Genomic DNA, 14,451 nt, shown 5'->3' on the forward strand with positions numbered 1-14,451 from the left:
ACCCAGGCTGGAGTGAGGTGGCGCGATTTTGGATCCCTGTAACCTCCGCCTGTTCAAGTGATTCTCCTGCCTCAGCCTCCTGAGAAGCTGGGATTACAGGGATGCACCACCACGCCCGGCTCATTTTTGTATTTTTAATAGAGACAGGGTTTCGCCATGTTGGCCAGGCTGGTCTCGAATTCCTGACCTCAGGTAATCTACCCTTCTTGGCCTCCCAAAGTGCTGGGATTACAGGCATGAGCTACTGTGCCCGGCCTGAATAACACACTTCTAAATAACTCATGCGTCAAACACAAAGTCTCAAGGGAAATTAAAGAAATACATTGAACTGAATGAAAATGAAAATACAACATCTCAGAATTTGTGGGACACAAAGCTGTGCTGAGAGGGAAATATGTAGCATTAAATGAATTTATTAAAAAAGGAAAAAGTCTCAAATCAATAATCTAAGATCCCACCTCAAGAATCTAAAACAAAAAGAGCAAAATAAGCTTAAAGCAAGCAGAGAGAAGGAAATGACGAAGATAAGGGCAGAAGTGAAACAGCCAAACCAGAAAAGACTAAAAAACCTCCTTAGGAAAAATGACAAAGCCCAAGGAAGGAAAAACAAAAGAGAATGGTCATGAGATTCATGTGGGGATTACTTAGAGCTGGCAAGCAGATGAAAATAAACCAAGTGGTTGCTTTAGCTTCTTCTCTGGAAAGAATGCAGATGACTACGCATGAATAGGAACGATCACTCCAGTACTCTGCTGTCAAAGAAGTCACATCACTGAATTCTTAAGTCCAAGCATAAATGTAATTTTTTTTTTTTTTCACATTTTAGGCTAAAGTATGAGGTAAAAAGCAAAAGTCCTCTGAAAGTCAAAATGTCTTATCGAAATGTTTGAAATATTGGCAATGAAATTTCCTACCACTATTTAACAGGATAACCTAAAAGATCAACAGGTGTCTATTAACTTAAGGCTCTGAAGGCAAGCCACGATCAAGCTAAAATTATGCAATTTTACACATGATATCAATATTGGTTGTTTCATATAATTTGGGATCTCTCCCCAAACCACCACCAATACTGGATATAGCTTTTGTCAAAAAGGCTTTCTTACCTCATAGAAGAAGGGATGTCCAGCCATATCAAAGATGTTAACTTTGATTTCTCTGTCTCTGACGTGTACCCTGAAATGTTCAAATGGAAACAATCCCAAAGAAAGTCATGGTTTCTCCATTTACCTTAGTATCATTTATAAATTTCAAAAGGGTATGTGTATGCAATTTATGAAGCTTTCTTAGTGCCTCTTCTTCATTCCAAATCATCTTTACAACAGCAGTCAGCAACCTGACAGATGACCTTTCTTTCTTTCTTTTTTTTTTGAGACGGAGTCTCACTCTGTTGCCCAGGCTGGAGTGCAGTGGCCAGATCTCAGCTCACTGCAAGCTCTGCCTCCCGGGTTTATGCCATTCTCCTGCCTCAGCCTCCTGAGTAGCTGGGACTACAGGCGCCTGCCACCACACCCGGCTAGTTTTTTGTATTTTTTTAGTAGAGACGGGGTTACACCGTGTTAGCCAGGATGGTCTCGATCTCCTGACCTCGTGATCTGCCCGTCTTGGCCTCCCAAAGTGCTGGGATTACAGGCTTGAGCCACCGTGCCCGGCCCATCCTGCTTTCTTATCCCAAGAACACTGAACCCACATGCAGTAGGCATTCTCAATTACTTCACTTTCACCTTCACCTCTAGAAACTTTGGTCCACCACTCCCAACCAACAAAGGGTAGCTATTACTATGGTATTAAGAAAAATTGATTTGGGATAAGTAGGAGCAAGATGAAGGAAAATGAAAACTTTTATTTCACTTAGTAAGAGACATCTTAATTACCACTGGTTATATTTGGTTATCACACAGTAGAATAACAAAGATGTATATGAATCATGTATGTTTAATTTTCTTGAGATCTTTATTTGAGCAAGAGCAATAGTGAATTTGTTTTCAGATATTTGGAAATAAAGAATAAAACCAAAGGGGAAACAGTAACTATTCATATTAGAATTAACTACTGTTAACATCATAGCATATTTGCTTCCAGTCTTTTTTTTCCCACGAAAAATCACCATTGGAAAATGATAAAGGAACATTAGAAATAATTCAAACACTAAAGAAAAACACAAGGATGAATGTTTAAAAGTTATCCCAGGCCGGGCGTGGTGGCTCAAGCCTGTAATCCCAGCACTTTGGGAGGCTGAGACGGGCAGATCACGAGGTCAGGAGATCGAGACCATCCTGGCTAACACGGTGAAACCCCGTCTCTACTAAAAAATACAAAAAACTAGCCGGGCGAGGTGGCGGGCGCCTGTAGTCCCAGCTACTCGGGAGGCTGAGGCAGGAGAATGTTGTGAATCCGGGAGGCGGAGCTTGCAGTGAGCTGAGAACCGGCCACTGCACTCCAGCCTGGGCGACAGAGCCAGACTCCATCTCGGAAAAAAAAAAAAAAAAAGTTATTCCAGGCCAATAGGTAGAGAGGGAGAGAGATGTAGTGAAATGACCTGTCTATAATCCTCCCTGATTCCAGCCATCTCTGTGAGGCCCAGCTGCACCCTTGTTGCTAGATTATGTGAACTGATTAATATCCTTTTTCTTTTATTTTGCTTAAGTTGGTTTGAAATAGGTTTCTGTCAATTATATTCTCCTGATTCACCATGGGGCAAACATCTCTTCCAAAAAAATTTCTGCCAGAAACAAAATAGTCTGTTGAATATACCACGGTCCTATGGCATAATATGGTAATTCTCACATCTTAGATAAATGAACTAGCTACTTATATGAATTCAGAACAGAACTATCCTAAACAGGATGTCCTACTACATCACTGATGAAATCCTATGCTTTGAAGTAGGAAAGAGGAAAAGAAAACTAGAAAAAAAGGTAAATTTCAGACTGGATGCAGTGGCTCATGACTGTAAACCCAGCACTTTGGGAGGCTGAGGTGGACGGATCACGAGGTCAGGAGTTTGAGACCAGCCTGGCCAACATGGTGAAACCCTGTCTCTACTAAGAATACAAAAATTAGCTGGGTGTGGTGGCACGTGCCTGTAATCCCAGCAACTCGGGAGGCTGAGACAGGAGAATCACTTAAACCCGGGAGGCGGAGGTTGCAGCGAGCTGAGATTGCACCACTGCACTCCAGCCTGGGTGACAAGAGCGAAACTCTGTGTCGGGGGGAAAAAAAGAAAGAATGTGAATTTCATTTTTATTTTTATTTAGTTTTGAGAAGGAGTCTTATTCTGCTGCCCAGGTTGGAGTGCAGTGGCGTAATCTTGGCTTACTGCAACCACCGCCTCCCAGGTTCAAGTGATTTTCCCACCTCAGCCTCCCAAGTAGTTGGGATTATAGGCACCTGCTACCACATCTGGCTAATTTTTGTATTTTTAGTAGAGACGAGGTTTCACCATGTTGGCCAGGCTGGTCTCGAACTCCTGGTCTCAGGTGATCCGCCCACCTTGGCCTCCCAAAGTGCTGGGATTACACGCGTGAGCCACTGTGCCAAGCCAGAAATGTGAATTTCAAATGAAGAGCTTCGTACATTTCACTGCCAAGAGCTACAATTTTCATTCTTTAAAGAAAATTTGCAGAAATACCCTCTGCTGCTGTCAGTTGAAAAACAGTGCTATAAGAGCATTACACAGAACTCTTGAGTTTTACTTTACCATTTACTGGGGCCACTTTAAATAGCCATGAAGAATACATCTGAACTTGATTCCACTCTTCACCTAATTGACATTCTGCTAGCTATATGTCATGACTTTAGTCTACCTTCTTAAAAATTGCCCTCATAGTCTAATCTGGCAGTCTTCCTCTTTAGATGTATCTATCTTACCTAACAATAAATATTTGTTGAGTACCTATTAGGTATAAGCACTATGCCAGGCACTTGGAGAAAATTTATACTAATACATTTTCAGGGAGTTTATAATCTAGAAGGAGACATTAAACATATACAAATAATAACAATACAAGACAATTTTTGGTAAGTACCATAAATAGCATAGAGAAGTTTAGGATTTCTGTTATTTGCAACCAAAAAGAGTACTGACCAATAAAGGGCATGTTTAGAAGACCTTACGGGAACAGGAGAATGTTTATATCTCAGAGAAACTGGCAGAGGTGTTCCAAGTGGACAGGCTGCATAATGATGCTGAGGTAGAAAGTCTGAGGGTAGCAGTTCAGTGTGGATGGAAAGTAAAGTGTGTAATGGAAGAGAGAAAAGGGGGAAGGCCAGAATGGGGCCAAGACAGTGAACACCTGAAATTTCATGTTTAGGGAGTACGCTACCTACTCCAATTCTACTGTATGGCTATTTCCTGCTAATTACATCCAACTCTTCAAGCTCAACCCCCTCCTGACTCATCGCCAGATAAATCCCCAATTAGACCCAACTTTACTTTTACCTGTTCATTTTTTTTTTCTTTTTTTGGGATGGAGTCTCACTGTTGCCCAGGCTGGAGTGCAATGGCACGGTCTCGGCTCACTGCAACCTCTGCCTCCCAGGTTCAAGTGATTCTCCTGCCTCAGGCTCTTGAGTAGCTGGGACTACAGATGTGTGCTACCACACCTGGCTAATTTTTGTATTTTTCTTAGAGATAGGGTTTCACTATGTTGGTCAGGCTGGTCTTGAACTCCTGACCTCGTGATCCACCCACCTCGGCCTCCCAAAGTGCTGGGATTACAGGTGTGAGCCACCGTGTCTGGCCCATTTTTGCTGGATTCTAATAGCTATGAAGATCATAAACCAATAAAAAAAGTTATCTGGTAGAAAATGTTTCACACAGTATTTATAGACTTTTTAGAGAGAATATTTCAAAATGCTCTAAAAACACACCTGCTAGAAGGAACTGCTAATATAAAAACATGTTTCCTGGAAAGTTACACCTGCCATTTAGGCTTCGTGTTGACATCTTCATCATTGTAGCCTACACCTAACATGAGGCCTGGCGAACTGGATGCGCTCAATACCAATACATGGGCTGAATGAATGATATGATCACTAGATACCTTTAAAGGTCTCCTATTCCCATCTTTCCCAACTTATCTGCAAAGTCTCCATTTCAAGATTACCTACACAAGTGCACTGATGCAAATGTAGATCACTTTGGAAAGTTCTGAACTTCTATGTAACTTACAAACCCAGGGGAACAATATACTTACTTTGTAACTCCATAGTCAATTCCAATTGTTGCCAGGTATTTAGACACGAATCTTTTCTCACAGTATCGCTTTATAATACAGCTCTAAAAAGGTAAAAAATACAGGCATTTAGTAAATATACAGTGAGAACACACACATAATAAGTATATTTCTTCATTATAGTTCCTCCATTCACCACCATGTAAAAGCATTTTCAAAAGACAAAAGTGGTGTGGCGTGGTGGCTCACACCTGTAATCTCAGCACTTTCAGAGGCTGAGGAGGGCGGATCACCTGAGGTCACGAGTTCAGGATTAGCCTGGCCAACATGGCAAAAACCCTCTCTACAAAGATATAAAAATTAGCCAGGCATGGTGGCAGGCACCTGTAATCCCAGCTACTCGGGAGGCTAAGGCAGGAGAATTGTGTAAACCTGGGAGGCGGAGGTTGCAGTGAGCTGAGATTGCTGCCATTGCACTCCAGCCTGGGTGGTAAAAGTGAACTCTGTCCTAAAAAAAAAAAAAAAAAAGACAAAACTATAAGATAACTGAAACAAGTGTTAAAAGATTTTAAGAAAAATTATTTTTAAATTCTTCCCTTATTACTAAATACGCATATGTTTTCAGTTGAGTTCTCAATCCTGTGCTCTTTTCTTTTGAAGATGTCTTCTATTCTTACGCTTTCAATGATACCTGTCTAGCCTTGACCTCACTGCCAAGATGAGATCCACATCTCCAAATATCTATTAGATTAGTTCCTTTTTTTTTTTTTTTTTTTTTTTTGAGCCTAGGAGGAGAGGCTGCAGTGAACCACGATGGTGCCACTGCACTCCAGCCTGGGTGGCAGAGGGAGACACTGTCTCAAAAAGAGAAAAAAAAAATTTCCTGTTAAATCAGTTGAATTGGGTTTGTCCTACTTGCAGTAAAAAGTACTCACTTCATAGAGTATTGCACGTACTTTTAGAGTTTGCTTTTCTCTCTTAGCAATAACAAATTATGGTTCCCAAGTTAACTTTAAAATAGCTCTACTCACTTTTTTATGGTTGCACAATAGTCTGTGATACACAAATATTCCCTCCTTTTCATTGCTAGCTAGTTACTTTGTCATTTGTTTTGATTTGCTGTTTGAGCCAATGATTAATTACTAAGGCATTCCTTAATTTTTAACTTTAAAATGCTTTACCTGTATATCATCCTATATTTTCCAAATGCTTTAAAATGAGTATGTGTTACTTTTCCTACTAAGGAAAAATAATAAGTTCTTTAAAAAGTTACACTTAAAACTTTTATCCATCTAGAATTTATTTATATATATATTTTTAGGAGAGATGGGGTTTCACCATGTTGGCCAGGATGGTCTCGATCTTCTGACCTCGTGATCTGCCCGCCTCAGCCTCCCAAAGTGTTGGAATTACAGGCATGAGCCACCGTGCCCAGCCTAGAATTTATTTTTGAGAAAGGAATGTAATAGGAATCGAACCTACTCTCAAATAGTACATAGTTGTTCCAGCAATATTTACTAAATGGTCTCTATTTTCCCATACTTTTACTACATTTGTTGTAAATTGAATTTCCTTATGTATTTGTGTTTATTACTGGACTCTACTCTGTTCCACTGATGTCTCCATTTTCCTTCCCAATACCAATGGGAAAAGTTTGGTAGCTTGAAAAAAAATTTTTTTTTAAATTACACAATCATTTCATTGCTTGAGTACATAGACAAATTTATGTGACCAGGACAGAGGCTGCAGATCACTTATTTCCAATTGGGAGGGAGGACTCACTTGATCTTACAATATTTTTTTTTTTTTTTTTTTGAGACGGAGTCTTGCTCTGTAGCCCGGGCTGGAGTGCAGTGGCCGGATCTCAGCTCACTGCAAGCTCCGCCTCCCGGGTTCACGCCATTCTCCTGCCTCAGCCTCCGGAGTAGCTGGGACTACAGGCGCCCGCCACCTCGCCCGGCTAGTTTTTTGTATTTTTAGTAGAGACGGGGTTTCACCGTGTTAGCCAGGATGGTCTCGATCTCCTGACCTCGTGATCCGCCCGTCTCGGCCTCCCTAAGTGCTGGGATTACAGGCTTGAGCCACCGCGCCCGGCCGATCTTACAATATTGAGCCAAAGGGTGACTCTGGCTCTCTATCAGAATCAGACGGAATTTAGCATCCTTATATTCTTTCTGTTCAAGATACTTTCGAACAACAACTACTTCTTAATTAAATGGTAGGGATCTTCAGGAAGATCAGGAGCAAGTCCCTTCTTGGACTTAAGAATTCTTAAGATGCTACTGCCTGTCACAAAACGTACTTGAGTCTCTCAAGAACCACACTTGAAAAGGGAATCATGTTTTAACTTCCAACACCAAACATGTGAATGTGATGATGTCAAGACTCAGGTATCACGGCATAGTTTCCTATTTGTAACATGGGAGTCTACTTTTATACATCACAGAAACCAATATGGGAATGCATGCAAAAAGCTCTCACAGACATCCAAGGAAGGTTTACCCAACACTAAGGAAAACCTTTCTGGTGGAAATTGTGAACGTTGAAAAGCCATCATCACTGTGAATAAAAAAATTTTTTTCTTTTTAGAGACAGTCTCACTCTGTCTCCAAGCTGGAGTGCAGTGGCAAGATCTCAGCTCACTGCAACCTCCGCCTCCCAGGTTCAAGCAATTCTCCTGCCTCAGCCTCCCAAGTAGCTGGGACTACAGGCATGTGCCACCATGCCTGGCTAATTTTTTGTATTTTAGTGGAGATGGGGTTTCACCGTGTTGCCCAGGCTGGTCTCAAACTCCTGAGCTCAGGCAATCCGCCTGCCTTGGCCTCCCAAAGTGCTAGAATTACAGGCGTTAGCCACTGTGCCCGACCTGAAAAATATTTTAACAAGGCTGATAACAGTTAGTCTTCTCTCATTTCTCTTTTTTTCCCAAAAAATTTTCTTTGTTGTTTTCACATTAATTTTTCAAAAAGACTTTAGTAGTCTTGTATTATGCTCTGGAAAAAAACAAACAAACAAACAAAAAAAACCCTTATTGATGTTTTCACTGGAATTGAATTTCATTTGTAGGTTGAGTAATTCACATCTATAAAATATTGCATAATCCTATCTAAGGAAAAAGTATATGTTTCCATTTGCCTAAGTAATTTATGTCTCTTCGTAGAGTTTGAAACTTGTCTTCATATAGGTGCTGCCTACTTCATGTTAAGTTTAAACCTAGGCACTTTGTTTTTGTTGTAACTGTAAATTAAAATTGTTTTTCAATTACACATTTGGAATGTGTAATTCCAATATAATTCTGAATATAATTTGGACATAATAAAGTTATTAATTTGTGGGTATTTGCTTTATTGAATTTTCATGTTTCTAATAGTTTTTCAGTTAATTCTCTTTAGGTTTCCAGGTAAACAATCGCATTATTAGCAAATAATGTTAATTTTACCTTCTCTTTTCTAATATTTTTGTATTTTCTTACTCTTGTCTAATTGCACTGGCTAATAAAACTAGAAAAATGTTAAATAGATGTGGTGACACCAGGCATTCTGAGCTGCTTCTAATGTTGCATCATTAGACACAATAAATAACTTTTTTTTTTTTTTTTTTGAGACAGTCTTACTGCCGCCCAGGCTGGAGTGCAATGGTGCGATCTTGGCCCACTGCACCCTCTGTCTCCCAGGTTTAAGCGATTCTCCTGCGTCAGCCTCCCAAGTAGCTGGGATTAAAGGCGTGTACCACCATGCCTGGCTAATTTTGCATTTTTAGTAGAGATGGGGTTTCACCTTGTTGGTCATGCTGGTCTTGAACTGCTGACCTCAAGTGATCCGCCCGCCTCGGCCTCCCAAAGTGCTGGGATTACAGGCCTGAGCTACCGTGCGCGGTCCCTAGAGGCTTAAAAAAAACAAACAAAAAACCTCGCACGTACACAGCTGACGTTCAAAAAAATGTTGACTTTCAGTGAATACTATGCTAGCACATACACACACAGGCAGTACAGGATCATGCTACGTAGAAATAAAAAACACTAAGTAAACATTTACTGAACATCTCCTGGGTGCCAGGCGCTGGCCTAAGCACTGCCTTAACAGCTCTTTCGGAGTTGATTTTGACAACGATGGAAAGAGCACCGCAGTGGGAATGTGAAAACTTAGGTTCTAATCTTTTCTCGGTCATTGATTTGATGTCGTTGGGAAGTTCTTAACCAACAGCTTCCACTTGCCCAGAAGGAAATAATTTGGGTGAAGAGAAGGCCGTCTTGGAATTCGTCAGGGAAAAGGCCTCAGGTTACCTCTGGCCTTACCTTCCCGCATACTAAAGAAGAGTTTATAGCTGGTGAACCATAGCTGGGGCAGAGAAGGGCGGTGGAACTAATAGATATGGGAACACAACCAGAAATAAAACACAACGCAAAACAAAACAGCGCCGGACCCCGGCCATCCCTGGCACCTGCCCTGTGAAACACGTCAACGTCAGTTACACTCTCTCGTGACGGGAATGCAGAATCTGGGCTGCCGGGCACCATTTCGCGAACCCCAAATTCTCACACGCACCCCATGATGTTCCGCCAACTCCCAGGCCCGGCTGGGGGAACTAAACTTTCATCCTCCACCTCCTGGTCCCGGACAGCCCCCTAGAACGCGGGCAAGGCAACTAGGCCGACGGCCCCACATGGGGACCCAGGCCTCCTTACTCTTTTGGGGACATATTCAAGGCCTAGAGGCCACCCCAGACTCCATCTCCGGGAGAGTGACGTCGGAGGACGAGGGGGCAACGCAAAGGTCAAAAAGGTCGGGGAGCTTCGCTCGCGGAGCCGCACCCCTCGGCGGAGACCCGGGCCTGCTCGGGGGCGGAGAGGAGGCCGGGCCCCAGGCCGTTGAGTGGCCGCCCTTCCAGCCAATGGGCACGTCGCCCCGCCAGGCTGGGGCCCGCCCCTCCCGGCGCGCAGTACTCACTTTCCCCACTTCGGCGTTGCCCATGGAGATGACTTTGATGCGGAGAGACCTGCCGGGCTCCTTCCGCTTCGGCATGTTGGCCTCCATGGCCTTGGTTCTCTCGGGGCCACCCGCCTCGGTCTCTCCTTGTGCACCGCTGGCCCGTCCCTCAGGCCTCCTCGTCCAATGGCGGACCCGCTGCTCTCGTCACCGCCTCGCCTCCGCTGCTTGCCATCCCAGCCGCTGCCTGGCAGCAGGCGCGGGCGGTTGGGAGCGCGGGGAGCCGGGAGAGGGAGGCGGGAGTCTCGCGATGCTAGCGCGGGGCTGCTGACGTCATCTGCAGGCCCTGGATACGCGGCCGGGGTTACCGGGTCTCTGGGGCCGCGTCCCCTGACGGGAAGGGGGCGTTGGGGGGCGGTTGGGTTTACCCTTCGAGGTGAGCGCGGCCTTGTTTTCAGGGACGCCCGGACGGGAGGCGTTTGTTGCTTTCGCAGCCGAGTGGTGGAAATGTATTGGCTCTTCAGGGCAGGTCTGGTAGTATCTGGTCCTTTGGGGAGTGTTTTGTTTTTTGTTTGGTTTGGTTTTTTCCTGGATTTTTCTTCGGTTCCATGGACCGGTCTGCTGCTCCTCTTCCCCCTCCAATATTATGTTCCCCTTGCTCGAGATCTCCGAGAGGCGGACCCCAGAGTCAGGAAAGTGGGGAGGTCGGAACCCTGGTTCTGGAAGAGGGCCTTGGGCAAGGCGGGAAGCGATTCTGAATCTGGTTCCTATCGCTTTTCATTTTAAATGGAGTTGTCTATTTGGAGTCAAGGCAAGAGTGTTTAGTCTTGGCCCTCCTATTACAGAGATCTGATGGATTTGTTGACTCCTCTGTGTGAGAAAGGCTCGGCCTGCTGCAGGTGTTAACGCTAAGCCATGCTGGAGCTGTGGACGTCAGTTTCCTCAGCTCCCAGCTCTTCACTTCGAACGTGACCTCGAGGTCTGCTCTCCCCTTCCCTTTAGCTGACAATGTAACAGTGGAAGAATAAAGAGTCCTAAGATAACCACCTTTCTGCTACGTTCCAGCAGATGAGAAAAGCAGCTGCTTGAATAAAAGTCAGTCTGAGAGGAATGGTAATTTATTTTTTCAGTCAATATCTTCAGTTACAGAAGATAAATAGAACTTGACAATGATTATAGTGCCCTGAAAAAGAATGGCTGCCAATTTCCTTGTATATTACAAAGTATTCCTTCTTTTCTCACCTAACTTTAAACATCTTAAGGGAAGTGCATTACGGGAAGGCAATGAACAAAGGCTCAACATTTCATAGTAAAGTCAGATTTTCGACATTTTAATTTTAAAATGTATTTTTTAAACATTAAGTTTTTTTAAGACGTTTATTCTGGATTGTTTTGATAATCAAATAATATAACTTAATTCACTGAAGCTTCTAAAATTATTTACAAATATGAAACATAAGTCCTGGTTAGAATTTGGATAGTTTTAAAGCGTAAAAGAATCCACATGCTAACTTCTCAGTATGATTTAATAAATCAAACTGCTAAACATCTGATTTCTTCGGCAGTTCATCTTTGGCCCTGTAATAGGGTAACTGGTATTGTGGAAGAATAATTGTAAAATGTCAAATCTTCAGCTGTTTAACGACTGATTTAAGTGTGGTACTGTTGAGACTAAGCAGTAAAACATGCCAGAGATTAAAATTGATTACTATTTTTTTCATATTGATGGGTTTCTTTTTGTTTGTTTTTGTTTTGAGACAGTGTCACTCTTTCTGCCCAGGCTAGAGTCCAGTGGCATAATCTCTGCTCACTGCAACCTCCACCTCCCAGGTTCAAGCGATTCTCCTGCCTCAGCCACCTCAGTAGCTGGGATTACAGGTGCCTACCACCATGCCCAGCTAATTTTTGTGTTTTTAGTAGACATGGGGTTTCTCCATGTTGGCCAGGCTGGTCTCGAACTCCTGACCTCAGGTGACCCGCCTGCCTTGGCCTCCCAAAGTGCTGGGATTACAGGCATGAGCCACAGTGTCCAGCCCATATTGATGCTTTTGACATTTTATTATATATAGCTACATTTTCTACTGTATGTATTAAATTAGTTTGGAATTGAAAGAGCAAGAAAGTTGTTTTTTTCCCCCACTCTTTGAATATAAAAAAAATAAAAATGAGCACAAGTTAGCTGTTCTTTCCATAGTATGAACCTGGGAGGTATGGTGCGAGCATGCATTCTGGAGCCAGCCCGATACACTTAATGTTGGCATGTGTTGTAGGCATGAGGTGGTGATAAGGATTGTAGGAGATAATGCACACGAAGTACGTAGTAGTCCCCAGCATACAGCAGCTACATGCTCTCATTAGCTCATACTTTTTTTATGTATTAAGAAAAATCCTACATCTTTTTAATGTGTATTTTTTTTTCTTCTTTTTTTTTTTTTTTTGAGAGGGACTCTCGCTCGGACACCCAGGCTGGAGTGCGGTGGCCGCATCTCAGCTCACTGCAAGCTCCGTCTCCCAGGTTTACGCCATTCTCCTGCGTCAGCCTCCCGAGTAGCTGGGACTACAGGCGCCCACCACTTTGCCCGGCTAGTTTTTTTTTTTTTTTGTATTTTTTAGTGGAGACGGGGTTTCACCGTGTTAGCCAGGATGGTCTCGATCTCCTGACCTCGTGATCCGCCCGTCTCAGCCTCCCAAAGTGCTGGGATTACAGGCTTGAGCCACCGCGCCCGGCAATGTGTATTTTTAGAAAGGAAATTATGAAATATTTTGGACATACTTAAAGGTATGAAGTATAATGGAATGAATAGCCATGTATCCCCCACCCAGTCTAAGAAATACAATATCACCACTGGGCATGGTAGCCCATGCCCATAATCCCAGCACCTTGGGAGGCCAAGGCCCAGTGGATCATTTGAGCCCAGGAGTTCGAGATCAGCCTGGGCAACATGGCAGAACCCTGTCTCTACAAAAAAAAAAAATTAGCTGTGTGGTGGCCCAAGCCTGTAGTCCCAGCCACTCAGGAGGCTGAGGTGGGAGAATCACCTGATCCTGGGAGGTTGAGGCTGCAGTGAGCTATGATCGTGCCATTGCCCTCTAGCCTGGGCAACAAAGTTGGACCCTGTCTAAAAATAAATAAATGAAAAAAGAAAACATCACTGATACTGTGCATAGCCTTTCCCAATACATCCCTCTTCACTCTCAACAAACAGTTGCAACAATCTGAATGCTGCTTTAATTTCCAGGCATTTAAAATTGTTTTACTATGTATGAATATATACCTTAAAAGGTAGTATTGCCTTTCATCTTTCAAAACTATTTTGAAATATTTTTACACAGAAAAGTTTCAAGAATGGTACCAAAAAAATCTTGTCTACCCTTTATCCAAATTCATAAATTGTTAACATTTTGTCCCATTTTTTCTATCACTTGTGCTGTCTATATGTACATGTATACTCACATTTTTCTGAGTAGTTTGAGGTTTATTTGCAGACATTTTAATAGATAGATAGATAGATAGATAGATAGATATGAACAAACACAGACCCAGCTCGGTGGCTCACACCTACAATCCCAGCACTTTGGGATGCCAAGACGGGTAGATCACTTGCGGTCAGGAGTTCGAGACCAGCCTTGCCAACATGGTGAAACCCCATCTCTACTGAAAATACAAAAATTAGTAGATGTGGTGGCACACACCTGTAATCCCAGTGACTTGGGAGGCTGAGGCAGGAGAATTGTTCAGAAATATATATAAACACATATATAATATGTACACATATATATAGTGGATAATATATGCATATGTGTATATATTATGTATATGGGTATATATATATAAATATGTGTGTATATATATATTTCATTTTTTTAGAGGAGTCTCACTATGTCACCCAGGCTGGTTTTGAACTCCTGGGTTCAAGCGGTCCTCCTGCCTCAGCCTTCCAAAGTGCTGAGATTATAGGCATGAGCCAGTGCGCCCAGCCAGCATGTTTCTTTATCCATAAATAATTAAATGTGTGTTTCCTCAGAAGGACTTTCTTCTACATGGCAACAGTAATTTATCAAAATCAGAAAATGCAGTATTTATACAGCAGTATTATAAAATCCTGTTGTTTGAATCAAACTGTGCACTGAGGTACCTCACATTCCCACAGTAAATCCACAGGGGGATATCTGTGGAATAGCTTGCATTCTAAATTTTCAAGGCAAACAAAATGAAATCTAAACGACTGTGCAAAACTACTAGCTACTAGGTTGTTTACAGTTTCAACAATAGATGGCGCCAAATTCCTTGTCTATGTCATACCTTGGGGCATCTGGGCTTTCCAGTTGGTTGTGATGGAAAGTGAGTA

The 14,451-nt window shown here is 42.8% G+C and overlaps 1 protein-coding gene and 1 long non-coding RNA gene across 5 annotated transcripts in view; one reads left to right on the forward strand and one right to left on the reverse strand.

Moving 5' to 3' along the window:
• The window catches only part of DNAJC27 (DnaJ heat shock protein family (Hsp40) member C27), a 29,370-nt gene extending 18,971 nt beyond the window's left edge, over positions 1 to 10,399 (reverse strand). For 2 of the 4 annotated variants that reach the window (XM_038006646.2, XM_073022831.1), the window contains exons 1-3: positions 10,124 to 10,399; positions 5,199 to 5,281; positions 1,107 to 1,176 (exon numbers count right to left, since the gene is read on the reverse strand). In XM_038006646.2, the coding sequence (XP_037862574.1) occupies positions 1,107 to 1,176; positions 5,199 to 5,281; positions 10,124 to 10,210 (240 nt within the window). In that variant the 5' untranslated portion in view covers positions 10,211 to 10,399. Of the gene's footprint in view, positions 1 to 1,106; positions 1,177 to 5,198; positions 5,282 to 8,953; positions 9,716 to 9,861; positions 10,076 to 10,123 lie in introns of those variants that run through there. The other 2 variants (XM_038006648.2, XM_073022832.1) reach the window with 2 other exon arrangements.
• A 160-nt stretch (positions 10,400 to 10,559) lies between these two features.
• On the forward strand, positions 10,560 to 13,509 carry LOC140713299 (uncharacterized). The gene is made up of 2 exons (XR_012095233.1): positions 10,560 to 10,631; positions 10,948 to 13,509. It is a non-coding gene; the product is annotated as an uncharacterized lncRNA (long non-coding RNA).
• Positions 13,510 to 14,451: the final 942 nt, after the last annotated feature.

Source organism: Chlorocebus sabaeus, chromosome 14, assembly GCF_047675955.1.
Source record: "Chlorocebus sabaeus isolate Y175 chromosome 14, mChlSab1.0.hap1, whole genome shotgun sequence".
NCBI classification, from domain to species: domain Eukaryota; kingdom Metazoa; phylum Chordata; class Mammalia; order Primates; family Cercopithecidae; genus Chlorocebus; species Chlorocebus sabaeus.